The 12,016-nt window shown below is 40.9% G+C and overlaps 2 protein-coding genes and 1 pseudogene across 2 annotated transcripts; 1 reads left to right on the forward strand and 2 right to left on the reverse strand.

Annotated features, from left to right (window-relative positions):
- The first annotated feature begins 32 nt into the window (after positions 1-32).
- LOC135347332 (methylmalonyl-CoA mutase, mitochondrial-like) overlaps positions 33-12,016 on the forward strand; it is a 73,606-nt pseudogene continuing 61,622 nt past the window's right edge.
- On the reverse strand, positions 3,735-6,462 carry LOC135347322 (SWI/SNF-related matrix-associated actin-dependent regulator of chromatin subfamily A-like protein 1). Its single transcript, XM_064545273.1, has 6 exons — positions 5,664-6,462; positions 5,412-5,462; positions 5,165-5,360; positions 4,830-4,980; positions 4,388-4,526; positions 3,735-4,035 (listed from the first exon to the last, which is right to left on the reverse strand). The coding sequence occupies exons 1-5, from the start codon at positions 6,460-6,462 to the stop codon at positions 4,515-4,517; spliced, it is 1,209 nt and encodes a 402-aa protein (XP_064401343.1). The 3' UTR covers positions 3,735-4,035; positions 4,388-4,514.
- LOC135347309 (uncharacterized) lies at positions 6,538-11,209 on the reverse strand. The gene is made up of 5 exons (XM_064545246.1): positions 10,848-11,209; positions 10,469-10,657; positions 10,253-10,411; positions 9,893-10,168; positions 6,538-9,757 (listed from the first exon to the last, which is right to left on the reverse strand). Exons 1-5 carry the CDS (start codon positions 11,080-11,082, stop codon positions 6,624-6,626), a joined length of 3,993 nt encoding a protein of 1,330 aa, XP_064401316.1. The 5' UTR covers positions 11,083-11,209; the 3' UTR covers positions 6,538-6,623.

Genomic DNA, 12,016 nt, shown 5'->3' on the forward strand with positions numbered 1-12,016 from the left:
AACTCCAAATACGAGCCACTCCCCCTTTTCTGAGTAGAAACTTCACCCCACCTTGTCCTCCACCCTCCAGTGAACTGAGAGAGCAGAAAGAACAACACAATAATCTTTGCACCTAGCTCTGCTGATCCTAGGAGAGTGTTTGACTGAGGTCTCAAGTTGTTGATCTGAGCAATGCTGAGGGGCAGCAAATATCTAAGGTGAGCCAGGTTTGATCAGTTGATGGATTGCCCTAGTGTACACTAAACCATACTGTTAAGAGTATTCGATATGTATCTGTGTATGTACTCCAGACTGGTGAGACTGAGGTGTGGAGGAGAGAGACCACTGACGGCCGGTCTGTGTGGTGATCACCATGGCAAACGCAGGCTATTGCACACCACCAGAACAAGGTATTAAATTAATTAGTGATATATACCGTATTCACCCGAATTACCGGGACACAAAAAAATAATTACGGCTTGCAGTGTCCCTTGGAATAGAGCAAGAAAAATTACGTTAAAGTCGAAGTGTCCCTTGTATTAGGGTGTCCCGTAGTAATTAGAACGAATATTTCCCCATTTAAGGTACATACGCGGCCTCGATTCCAGGCCGAGGCTAGCTCTGCAGCTAAAATGTCTTTTGTGCAGTGCTGTGTACGTGGGTTCCATGTCTAAAAGATGTGTGGAATCCACAAATAGAAGAACAGCTGTTGACAAAACAGGGAAAAACGCTCCCGCATTGCGTATGCTCTTTTTCGTTCTAATTAGATCGGGACGTCTAAAAATATTTACATTTCCTGTTGTTCCTTAATATAGAGTGAATAAAATTACGTAAGTCCGAAGTGTCCCTTAGAATAGAGTATCCCGGTAATTCAGGTGAATACGGTAGAACGAACACAGTTAATACGTGTACAGTGACTGATGCATGGCTTTCAGAAAATCATAAAAGTGGATTAACAGTACTACATTTATGGCTGTTGGTAGATGTTCCTAAATAGAACTCACCAGTTAGTGCACTGTATCTATCTATACCCCCAGCGGAGATAACACTGTGGGGGGTAATGAGAGAGCCAAGCCGAAGGTTCCACTGGACGAGGAGTGGGCGGCTCTAGCCAGGAAGATGCTCAAGGGGGCTGACCCGGAGGAGAGGCTCACCTGGAGAACTCCCGAGGTGTGTGAGGGGGAGGGATCTAGTAGTCTTACCACTCTCAGGATACTGCAACAGCTATCCATTTATGTCCGAATATATATACTTCCATTATGCACTAGGAAGCGTAGAAATCATCTGTTATACAATTCCCAGCTCTAACAAGCACTAACTGACTGCACATGTGCTCCCTCCCTCCATCATGCACAAGGATTTGACCTGAAGCCACTGTACACTGCAGAGGACACGGTGGGTCATGAGAAGGAGTTACCCGGGAAGTACTCGTTCACCAGAGGGCCCTACGCCACCATGTACACTCAGCAGCCCTGGACCATTAGACAGGTGATGAGTCGCTGTCTCTAAGCGAAGCAGAAGTCAAATTCATGTAATCATAGTGTAATAATAATGCTTCAATTATTAGTACCTACAGTCAATTAGTATAGCTTCTGATTTTGAACCCTATAATTATGGCGTATAAATTTGCTTGTTTGGCTGTAATAGGCTGAAAATAAGCACACATACACACCCACACCCACACACACACACACACACACACACACTCACACACACACACACACACATACACCCACCCACACACTCACAAACCCACGCACACAGTATGCAGGGTTCAGTACAGTTGAGGAGAGCAACAAGTTCTACAAGGCCAACATAGCGGCCGGTCAGCAAGAATTGAGTGTGGCCTTTGACCTGCCCACTCACAGGGGGTACGATTCTGATAACCCCCTCGCTGTGGAGGACGTGGAAATGGCAGGGGTCGCTGTGGACTCAGTGGAGGATATGAAGGTATCTAGCCTGTGCGTGTGTATGTGCGTGTGTATAATGCATGGTCTGACTATAATGGTGTTTTAGAGTACTTATAGTGTTTGATGGGTATATAATTATATTCTACATTGTATGCTAAACATCGGTTAGCGCTTTAAGCAAGAGATTTAGGCATGCGATTATGCCTCAGTTGTGCATGTGCAAGCGAGGTATACGGTAGTGTGTTTGTGTATCTGTGTAGATTGCTTCAGCTGCTCAAGGATCAATGAAGTGCAAGTAGGCTTCTGGTAATTTGTAGATTTGTAAAATAATGCTTTGTTCTTGAGTTATGCCTAGGTTTGCTTACTTGGAATGCCATTGTAGCCTTTTCAGAAGCGTGCGTAGCAAAACTGGTCCATGGAGTGTTGTTACTCTGCTTAGTTAGCTCTGCACTAGAATACTACCTATTGATTAGTGTATAGAAATAGTTTATGGCATGCATTAATTTTGTTTGCAACATGCAACATAATTAGTGTGTAGACATAATTATATAATTTCTTCCCTTTCTTTCTAAATACTCTGCCCCGCCCACACAGGGAGTCAAGCTAACCTGTATGTGATCACTCAAAATTAGCTTCAAAACAGGCCCATTTGTGTAACGGTTGAAACACTCCGCGTTATATTTAGCGATCACAAATATTTTTAGTAGGTTGACCGTTCTGTGGTTGTATATTTAGCCCACTAGCCGTCACTCAGGGGCTGGGAGGTACTCTAGAGAAGTAAGGTTTACATCAATGACTAGCTCACATTTTTTAACTAAGACTACTAATTCTATGTTCGCCTTTGTTCAATAATTCGTACTTTTGTACAATGTAATTATTATATAATTATTATGTGAACACATCGAATAAAAATGGAAGCTTTAATATAACTTCCGAAAATTGTTTTGAAATGATGTATTAACCTTCATTTGTGTATGTAGGTCAGTGGATTTTAGTGCTATTCAATTTTTCAATCAAATGATAGGCAATTTGGGCTTGTTTCAATAAGAATCGTGGAATGAATGTTTAATTTCTGCATATATAGATGTTTGAAGACAGTGCATGTGTGTGAATTTTATACACGATAGAGCATTACAACTTTGCCCCCCCCCTTCCAGATATAGATGATTCTTGGGGAGGGTCTTATCTGATGGAGGCCCTCACTGATCAGGTGTACGAGTCAGCACTCAACATCATCAATGAGGTACAAGGGACACCTTACATGCAGTTGTATTCGTATTAAGTGCTCTCTCTATATATAGCTTGTTTAATTGAATTCCAACTACGTATATAGATTGTACACTGCAACAGTTTTGTTCAGCCTCTGACTCTGATTGTATGTACAGCTGTATATAACTTATGTATGCATGGTAAAATAATTTATGCTTATTAGCAACGTGTACTAAATAGCAACTTAATTGCTCTTGGATAATGATTATACGTAATATGTGTGTTTGTGTGTGTAGGTTGCTGAGATTGCAAAGCTGATGACAGCGTATATTCGTCTGGTGGTGGTCAGAATGAAGTGATAATCCAATTCAACAGAACATTTTTATGCTGATCACAAAGTTCCCCAAAACATGAGCTAGATTGTTCTTTAATATGCTCTGAGTTGCTTGGATTCATCCTGTACTGCCTCCTGGCTCGCTGGTACAAGAGGAGAGTTAGAGACGAGGACTACAATGCACACAGAGTGGTGGAGGAGGTCTATGATCGATATCTAGCATCACTAGGCAGACTATTGTATGGTGAATTGTATTTTTATAGTCATCATCTCACATGCTGTTGTTTGCAAGCACATTCATATTCAGTTATAACCAATAATGATTCCATAAGAACTTTTCGATATAAAAGCAATGCCAAAAATCATTGAACTTTGAAACTTCAACTACAGAAATTGAGCGGTATTAATAAAAGAATTCCAGTGAAGCAGTAATAAATAAAGTAGTGATTAAATGAGTGACTGTGGTATGGTACTATAACGTTATGACACACTAGTACCTGGTGTGTCTAGTTCCAATGTATCGTCAAAGTTTGATAGCTGGTCCATTTCAGACTTTGATACCAAATCCCTGAAACAGTCCATCAGAGTCTTTTGTGTTGCATCCTACAGAGAAGTGTACATGCACGAGGATGATAACTTTAACACAGCCGTGTAAGCAATTAAGTAGATAGCTTGCACCGTTTTATGGAAATAAAATAATGTATCTGTGTGTATACGTTCGTATTGCATGATAACAGTGGAAGCATCACAGATCTTGAATTATCAGATCTAAACACTTTATTCCCTTTATAACTCTCTACTGTTAATAAATTTAAACGGTCACACATGGAATAGCCACATAAGATAAGCCACATAAGATAAGCCACACAGCAGTTTCAGTAAGGGACCTCATGGTCACACACGGAATAAGCCACCAGTTTCAGTAAGGGACCTCTATAGTGAAGTCTTTGCTGACCTTGGCTGTGAGTACTGCGCTCTCTGACCAGCAAGTCATAGCTAATGATATTCACGAGGCAGAACGAGCCACACCCCTTTGTCGTTAGGATAACATTAATATCAGCATCCACCAGTGAAGGAATCCATCATTTGAAGGCCTGCACAGGGGGTGGGCATAATATGTACTGTATGGTTATAATTTCCACATGTAGGTCGAGTATAATTAACACAGACTAATAATTATGTATATACAATTGTACCAGCCTAGCGCTATTTCAACAACCCTCTATACCTATAAAGATCCTTAGGCCTTAAAATAAGAAGTATATTCGTACGAATGACCTATATCTAAACCAGGTGAGTTCTACATAGCTACATGTATGTCAACAATACTGTCCTATAACTTCTACTAACTTGAAATAATTGTAACAAGTTAGAGAAAGCCCCACCCGCCCACTCACCTCAGCCCAGGTGAGTCTCACTGATGAGGGGCACACTACGAGGAGGGGCCAATCAGAGCGGTAGTAGGACATGACGGCTATGGCCTGAAGTGTCTTGCCTAGTCCCATATCATCAGCTATCAACACTCGGCCATCACGCTTGATCGAGTATCTGTGGGGGTGGGGTTAGAGGGTAATCAAATGAGTGTGATATTGTAGTGGTAATAATTGTCGAAACAACCTATCAGGGAAATGATAATCTACTGTGTGTGTTTTGTGAATATAGCAAGTTATGATAATAATACAGGCTATGGCTGCCGCTCTAAAACATTATCAGTACCCAGACATTAACTTACTCCACTCCTTCTTTTTGAAACTCCATCAGAGCGGTGCTCAACTTTGTCTCAATCCTGCTCCAGTCAATGACACTGGGATGGGACTGGGCCTGTATGGAATGGGACTGTGCCTGTAGCTGTGATAGGAACAGGTTTATGACAGGTCTGGGTATTAGGTCCAACTCCACATGCTTGCAGCTGCTCTGGATAGCTTTAACTGCAGAGGGGAGGGGCTGTTACAGTGGCATGCATGAAATCAACAACATACCCAGTGAATTGTAGTCTTCTATTCCAAAGCTCCATAAGGACGTTTTGGTATCTATAGAAAAAAAAAGAATGATATGATATCTGGTATGCAGCAATCCATGATTTTTATTCACATTTAGAGGCCATTCCATAAAACTTAATGCTCTGAAAATTTCACGCTTAAGGTAGAGAGGAGGATGAGGTAATTATATACGGGTATGTTTATACATAATTATGTTTACAATAAAATTATTAGTCTAAAACATAATCTTACTGTAAGCTCTTGTAGACATCTTCTTGAATATTTCGATGAGGTCATGATCGTACTGCACCTTGACCTCCAGCCTTGTCCTGGACACCATACAAACCCGTGCCTTCTTCTTGTCTCTCAGTTGGGTACACTTCACAGGGGGAGGGTGGTCAGGCGGTAGTGATGGTGGCGGCTTGCAGCTCATCGCTGCTGCCACTTTAATGGAAGCATCCGGTACCGAGGTGATGGGATGAAGTGCATTCAGAGGTGGCTTAGAGTAGAACGGAGGAATTCTCGAATTTACTGGAACATTAGGTGCCGATTTCGGAGGAGAGTTATGGGACAATGTAGACAAGTGAGGAGTGGACGGTTTGGAATAAAATGGTGGTTGTTGGAGACCAGTTTGAGATGTCATTGATGATGGGAGTTCATTGTGTAATGTTCCTGTTCTTGGTAATGATAGCGTCTTTGTGCTGCTGGAGCTGCCTTGGTGTGATATTAGAGGATTAGCCGATCTTGATTCTTGTACTTGATTTCTGGCACTGGAACTTGAGCGGCTAGCTTCAGCAGAATTAGGATGAGATCTAACGTTGTCATAGGAACTCGAACTAGAGAAGGTAGACGCCATCTTTGATGTTGTAACTGCAGACGTAGTGTAAGCGTGTATCTTTGCAGGAGGAGGTCCCTGCACACCAGTGTGGGGTGGAGCCACTCTCTTGGCTGTTAGTTTGGCTTGAGCTCTTCTTCTGTTTGCCTCCATTCTCTGCAGCTGCTCAGTAGACATTCCTCCACTGCCACTAGCTGAGGGTCTACCAGGATGCATGGTAGTCTTTTTAGTCAGAATAGCTGGCTCTTAGTCTAGATCTACTTGATGAAACTCTCATACAATTTTACACTATAAAATATTAATATATCATTGCAATTGGAAATGATCATGACACATACTAACATAATATCTATGTAGACACACAAATTCATTGCTAATTAAATTTCTTTGGGATACTTTACTCTACTCCTAACACTGTCATAGTCGATGCACTTTATAGCACTTTTCCTTGCACTTGATGGAACATGTAATTCTTCAATTGTCGTATTGAGTTTTAGACCCTCGATAATCAGAGACCAGTCGGGAATATCCACTATTAGGTGGAGAACAAGAAGACTCTTATTTACTTTCAACATATCACCAACAGCTGTACAGTCTTCTGGATTGATAAATAGAAACTCATAGCGAGGCTTTGAAAATTCTGTTTTTGCAGGTTTAAACTCCAATATCAAAGTTGTGAGACTGGAATTCTTACTCAATGCATTTGCGATAGGTAGTAAGAAACGCTGCTGTGGTTCCATATATAGTGTTGGCAAATGCAGGTACTCAAGATTCTTATTATTCTCAAGTACATTGCAAATAGCCACAATTGAATCGTTGTTGGCTATTACTTGACCATTAAAATTAAAGTCTAGTGTAATTTCGAGTTTTTTTAGCTTCATACTTAATATCTCCATTATATTTTTTAAAAACATTGATGAAACTGCCGGCCGCTCAACATCATCAATGAATAATCTCGTGATTTGCACGGCAAAACTAAGTGTAACACCATCACAAACACAAATTTCTATTTCCTCCAGAGAAATGTTTTTCTGCAAAAGGACACAGAACTCATCCACAATTTCGTCTGATGTAAAGTTCATGGAGCAACATAACTTTTTAAGTTTAACTGAAACGCTTTGCTCAAGTGTGTTAAAAATTAAGGAATCCACCTTAAAGCAATCAGAGTTCTGCAGAGATTTAGATTTAGGTATGTCGGAGAGAATTGTTAGTTCTTCCAGCACAGGACACTTGGAGAGGGAATGAGAGACTGAGTGTTTTAAGACATTGCTGCACAGTGGACCATAACGCATAAAATATGTCAAATAGTCAGCGAAGTGATTGATGAATTTTTTGGCTTGTTCTGTGAAATCACCCATATATATAGGACCGAAATTTGAAGGGAACAATTGACAAAGCTGCAGTTCTTTAAACCTTTTGATATTCAATCCAAATACTAAATACTGTGTACCACTATGTTTCACTGATTCATCATCGCTATCATCAATATAGCCGACACTTACGGAGACCTGCAAATATTCCAAAGAGGTACAGAGTTTTTTAATCGCATCAATTTCACTAGCAGATAGGGGGCGATTAATGAGACAACACAAAATCTTTAAAGTTCTTGAATCTTTCAAGGCATCCAGAAAGTATGATGTTGTATTAACCTTCTCAGCATTAACTATGAATTTCGACAGGAATTTGCTTGTCAATTCCATTCCATCAGAGTCATTATGCAACACTACATTTGTTGAAGCTGGAATATAGTTGATGATTTCACACAAAAGATCAAAAGGGGGTGAAATTGAATAATTATCATGCAATACTATATCCAAGAATTTAACATGTGAAGAGCATTTAGAGTTGTGTCGCTTGAGTTCATCCATTAAATGATGAAGATTTTTTTGAAGATAAATATCTGTCCCGTCCCAGCTAGTCGCCCGGGGATTGCTAATACTTAATTCTAGCATGAATTTTCCTACTGCTATGCAATAGCCTAGAGCAAGGAAATACAAGGGATCCAATTGTGAGTGTGTTAGTTCGATAAGGAGTACAACATTATCGAAAGAGGAAATTAGTTGTTCATTTTGAGTTTCATAAAGCCAGAGTATGTGTTGTCTATTGAGGTAAATCACCAACTCATTGTCTGACGATCTAACTCGCGATCGTGGAGCAGGTAGAACACATTTTGTCCAGGAATCAGAAAATGTTGTGAGACCGGCTAAAAATAACTTGATCATGCCATACTTTTCGGACTGTTCTTCAATGAAAAGTAGCTGTTCCTGTTGGGGGTATGTTCTCCATATATGGAATGCAGCCAAGAACTCTTGCAGCGTTAGATGAATGAAGTTATATGAAGGAGATGCGGTTTTTGTTATGGATTGATGCAATGGATGGACACTATTCATAAAACCAAGTGTAGCACTGCCTTCGGGAATGTCATTCTCGTAGAAAATAAGCTGGTGTTCTTTTAATACTATTCCCTTGTGGGCAACTTTACAAAGGTCAAGGAAATGAAGTTGAAGTGATGGAGGCAAGTCATGAAGATCACCATTCCACTTCTCTTGCACTGGGTGGTCAGTGAGGTATCGCTTTAGCAAAACACGAGAGTATTCAGTAAAAAGTTCTGTTCTTGTGTTCGGGAAAATATTTTGTTTTTCGTCATGCCATTCCATGTAAACTTGAACAACAATACGAGCACAGAGAGGATTGTACATGGCACTGTGTATTTGTGGGTTGGCAGCAATATATGTTCTCAATCCATCTGGTGCTCCATCCTTAATTGCCAAATCAATATATTCTTGTACCTGTATCTCTGTAAAACCAAGGACCACAATCTTTTGATCAATTCGATGACTACACCCTACAGGTACAGCCCATGGCCTGGTGGTTATGAGAACAGTGCTGGCTGGAAGGAGTCTTCCATGTATGAGTTTCATGATAATACAGCTGTCCTTCGTTTCTCTAAGTGCAGGCGGAAATTCATCGAGACCCTCAAGAATAAATAGCAATCCTTCACCTTCTGATCGAGATACTTCGTCGCTGACTTTCTGTGATCTAGCTTCATCTCCACATTCAAAAAGGTCAACCAAGTTATTAGCTTCATGAGTGCACTTATCACGAAGTGACAGCAATACAACAAGAAAGTAGTCTCTCCAAATGTACCCTAGACTCCACCGTCTGCACAGTTCCCATGACAAGGTGGTCTTACCGACTCCTGGAGCTCCTTTGATGATAACTAGTTTGGGAAACGAGTCTCCAATTTTACATGCAATTCGTTCAATACAAACTTGGCCTTTATCTACAAGATCAATTTTTCCGTGCACTTCGTGTGTTTGAAATTTGGGTCGAGCAAATCGATCACGATCGTCGACAATCTTCAGATTTATAAAATGTTTCACACAGTCAAGAGGATAGCGCTCATCAGCAGGAAGCTGTTTTACGTTGTAAATGCTAATAAGGTATGTTTTATATGTTTCAATAGCACTCAATTTTGGCCTCTTTGATGGCCCAGGCAAAGTATTGTCATCTGAGGAGTTAATCCATATAATTGAATTATTATAAATCTACACACATACTTTTCTTTTGTATAGGCACTATATCGTCTATCATTACGTATACGTATACTACATACTGCATGCAGCTGATGGCATGCACTATATACCTGTACATGCCTCCTCTATAGCATCAGCGATGGCATCTCGTTTAACTGTTGGTGCTCTGAGACTCTGACATATGTCAGAATAGGTGAGAGGGCCACTCTTCAAGCGAGCAGCTAGCATATCACGTAGACAGGTTTCATTGTCTCGATGCTTTTGACTTATATTATCAAGGGTGTCAAAGTCTAATCCCAGATCAAGTCCCAGGTCGAACCAGTTTCCAGCAGCTTTTATCAAGTTCTTGTAAACAGAATTCAAATCATTGAGAGTCAAAGTTGAGGCTACAAAAATTACAAGCAAATAAGTAGTACACATGCAATGTCATAATTATATACACATGGTTTACTCAAAGAGACACCGCTTACTAAGCGTTGGTCCAGGATTTGCTTCAACATCTCCTGACTGTAACAGTAAGCGGAATATCAGTAACAGTATACACAGACTGAGAGTGGGGGGCAACATCAGTCGATTAGTGCTCTGAACTCTCACTTGGAACTTGGCCGGCTTTTCTTGAGTATCAAAAACTAGAAAACACGAGTGATGTTTATAATTATTGTGGCAGTAAATATATAATTGATTACCTAATGTGGTTGAGTTCCATTGTTTCCGAGGGTTCCATCTCACCAAGCAGGCAGTGATGAGTGAGTAGCAGATGATAAACACAGCTGACAGAATGAGAACGGCCAGTGCACTCCCCCTCCATCCCAGCTCACAAGGAAACACTCCAGTCCAACTCAAGTCAACCACAGGGCAAGCAGGACGTGGGGGAGCTGTGTAGAGTTGCATAAATAAATATATTCATGTTTTGTGACAGCACAATTGTGGTCAAGACTCTGAATACCAAGCAATGCATAAGCATAATTGTATTGTGGCCTATGCCCCGTAATATGCTCGGTATATACCAAAGTGTATGATAAGAAATGTTATGCAATTATTGGTGAGTATGCTTCACTGACTTACAGGAAAAAGTTTGTAAGAAGAGTATGTATCTGATGGTGACCATAATGAGGTAGAGTTGGTAGAGCACAGGGGTGATCAACACAGAGGCAAGGCAGGCTCTGAGCTGCCAACTAGGCTTACAGAAAACCAGGGTAACATCATCTTCCAGATCCTCCGGGTCTTCATAGGGCCAGGGTGGTCTGATGCACTTTCCTTCGAAGGATCTTGCTGTTGATGACCTCAAAATCCACTGCATATCTTCTTATAACAGTTTCCAGATAGATATTGTATTAAAGAGCATGTAAGAGTACAAGCTAACTTATAAAGCTTACAAGCCAAAATACAGGTACATGTAGACACAAGAGTAAACAAACCCACTCCCACTCTCCACCTCATCCTCCACCCTCCACCCTCCAGTGAGCAGAGAGAGCAGAGAGGTAGAACACAACAATAATCTATCATGTCTATGCAGCTAGCTCTGCTGATCAGTCCTAGGAGAGTGTTTGACTGAGCTCTTGAGGGGCAGCAAATATCTATAAGGTAAGCCAGGTTGGATCAGTTGATCATTGCCCTAGTGTACACTAAACCATACTGTTAAGAGTATTCGATATGTATCTGTGCATGTGTGTACTCCAGACTGGTGAGACTGAGGTGTGGAGGAGGGAGACCACTGACGGCCGGACTGTGTGGTGATCACCATGGCAAACACAGGCTATTCCACACTCCAAGGTAGTGGTTGGCATTGGTGATACCAAGTTTGGTTTCCTAAAACTGTAGGTTTAATTATCCCACCACAGATCCTAGCTAAGTACATTTCTAAGAGGTACAGAATACATTATAATTCTGTGCTTTTAACGGAAATTATATGCACTCAAAGGTAGTTGCTTTCTGCGTAGATTTGACTAAGACAGTGTGTGTGAATTTGTATACATGGTAGAGAGCATTACACTTTGCCCCCTTCTCTCCTTCCAGATCGATGATCCTTGGGGAGGGTCTTATCTGATTGAGGCCCTCACTGATCAGGTGTACGAGTCAGCACTCAACATCACCAATGAGGTACAGGAGGTGCATCTTAAAATCAGTATTATAGTCTTGAAAGCTAAGCATATGTACAATGTCATATTGTGTACTTACGGTGATTTTGGTGGTACCCTTGATAAGATTACAATACATGTAGTAGTAAGGTAACA

This window comes from Halichondria panicea, chromosome 14 (assembly GCF_963675165.1).
Source record: "Halichondria panicea chromosome 14, odHalPani1.1, whole genome shotgun sequence".
In the NCBI taxonomy this organism is placed as follows: Eukaryota; Metazoa; Porifera; class Demospongiae; order Suberitida; family Halichondriidae; genus Halichondria; species Halichondria panicea.

What these genes read in the sequence shown, in the direction of transcription:
- LOC135347322 (XM_064545273.1), bottom strand. Translation starts at nt 6,462, where the DNA reads ATGCATCCTGGTAGACCCTCAGCTAGTGGCAGTGGAGGAATGTCTACT. An exon ending in GATGTCTACAAGAGCTTACA is followed by an intron (nt 5,463 to 5,663) that starts GTAAGATTATGT and finishes TTTTTTCTATAG; the next exon opens with ATACCAAAACGTCCTTATGG. An exon ending in AGAAGACTACAATTCACTGG is followed by an intron (nt 5,361 to 5,411) that starts GTATGTTGTTGA and finishes TCCCCTCTGCAG; the next exon opens with TTAAAGCTATCCAGAGCAGC.
- LOC135347309 (XM_064545246.1), bottom strand. Translation starts at nt 11,082, where the DNA reads ATGCAGTGGATTTTGAGGTCATCAACAGCAAGATCCTTCGAAGGAAAG. An exon ending in CTTCTTACAAACTTTTTCCT is followed by an intron (nt 10,658 to 10,847) that starts GTAAGTCAGTGA and finishes AACTCTACACAG; the next exon opens with CTCCCCCACGTCCTGCTTGC. An exon ending in AAATCCTGGACCAACGCTTA is followed by an intron (nt 10,169 to 10,252) that starts GTAAGCGGTGTC and finishes TAATTTTTGTAG; the next exon opens with CCTCAACTTTGACTCTCAAT.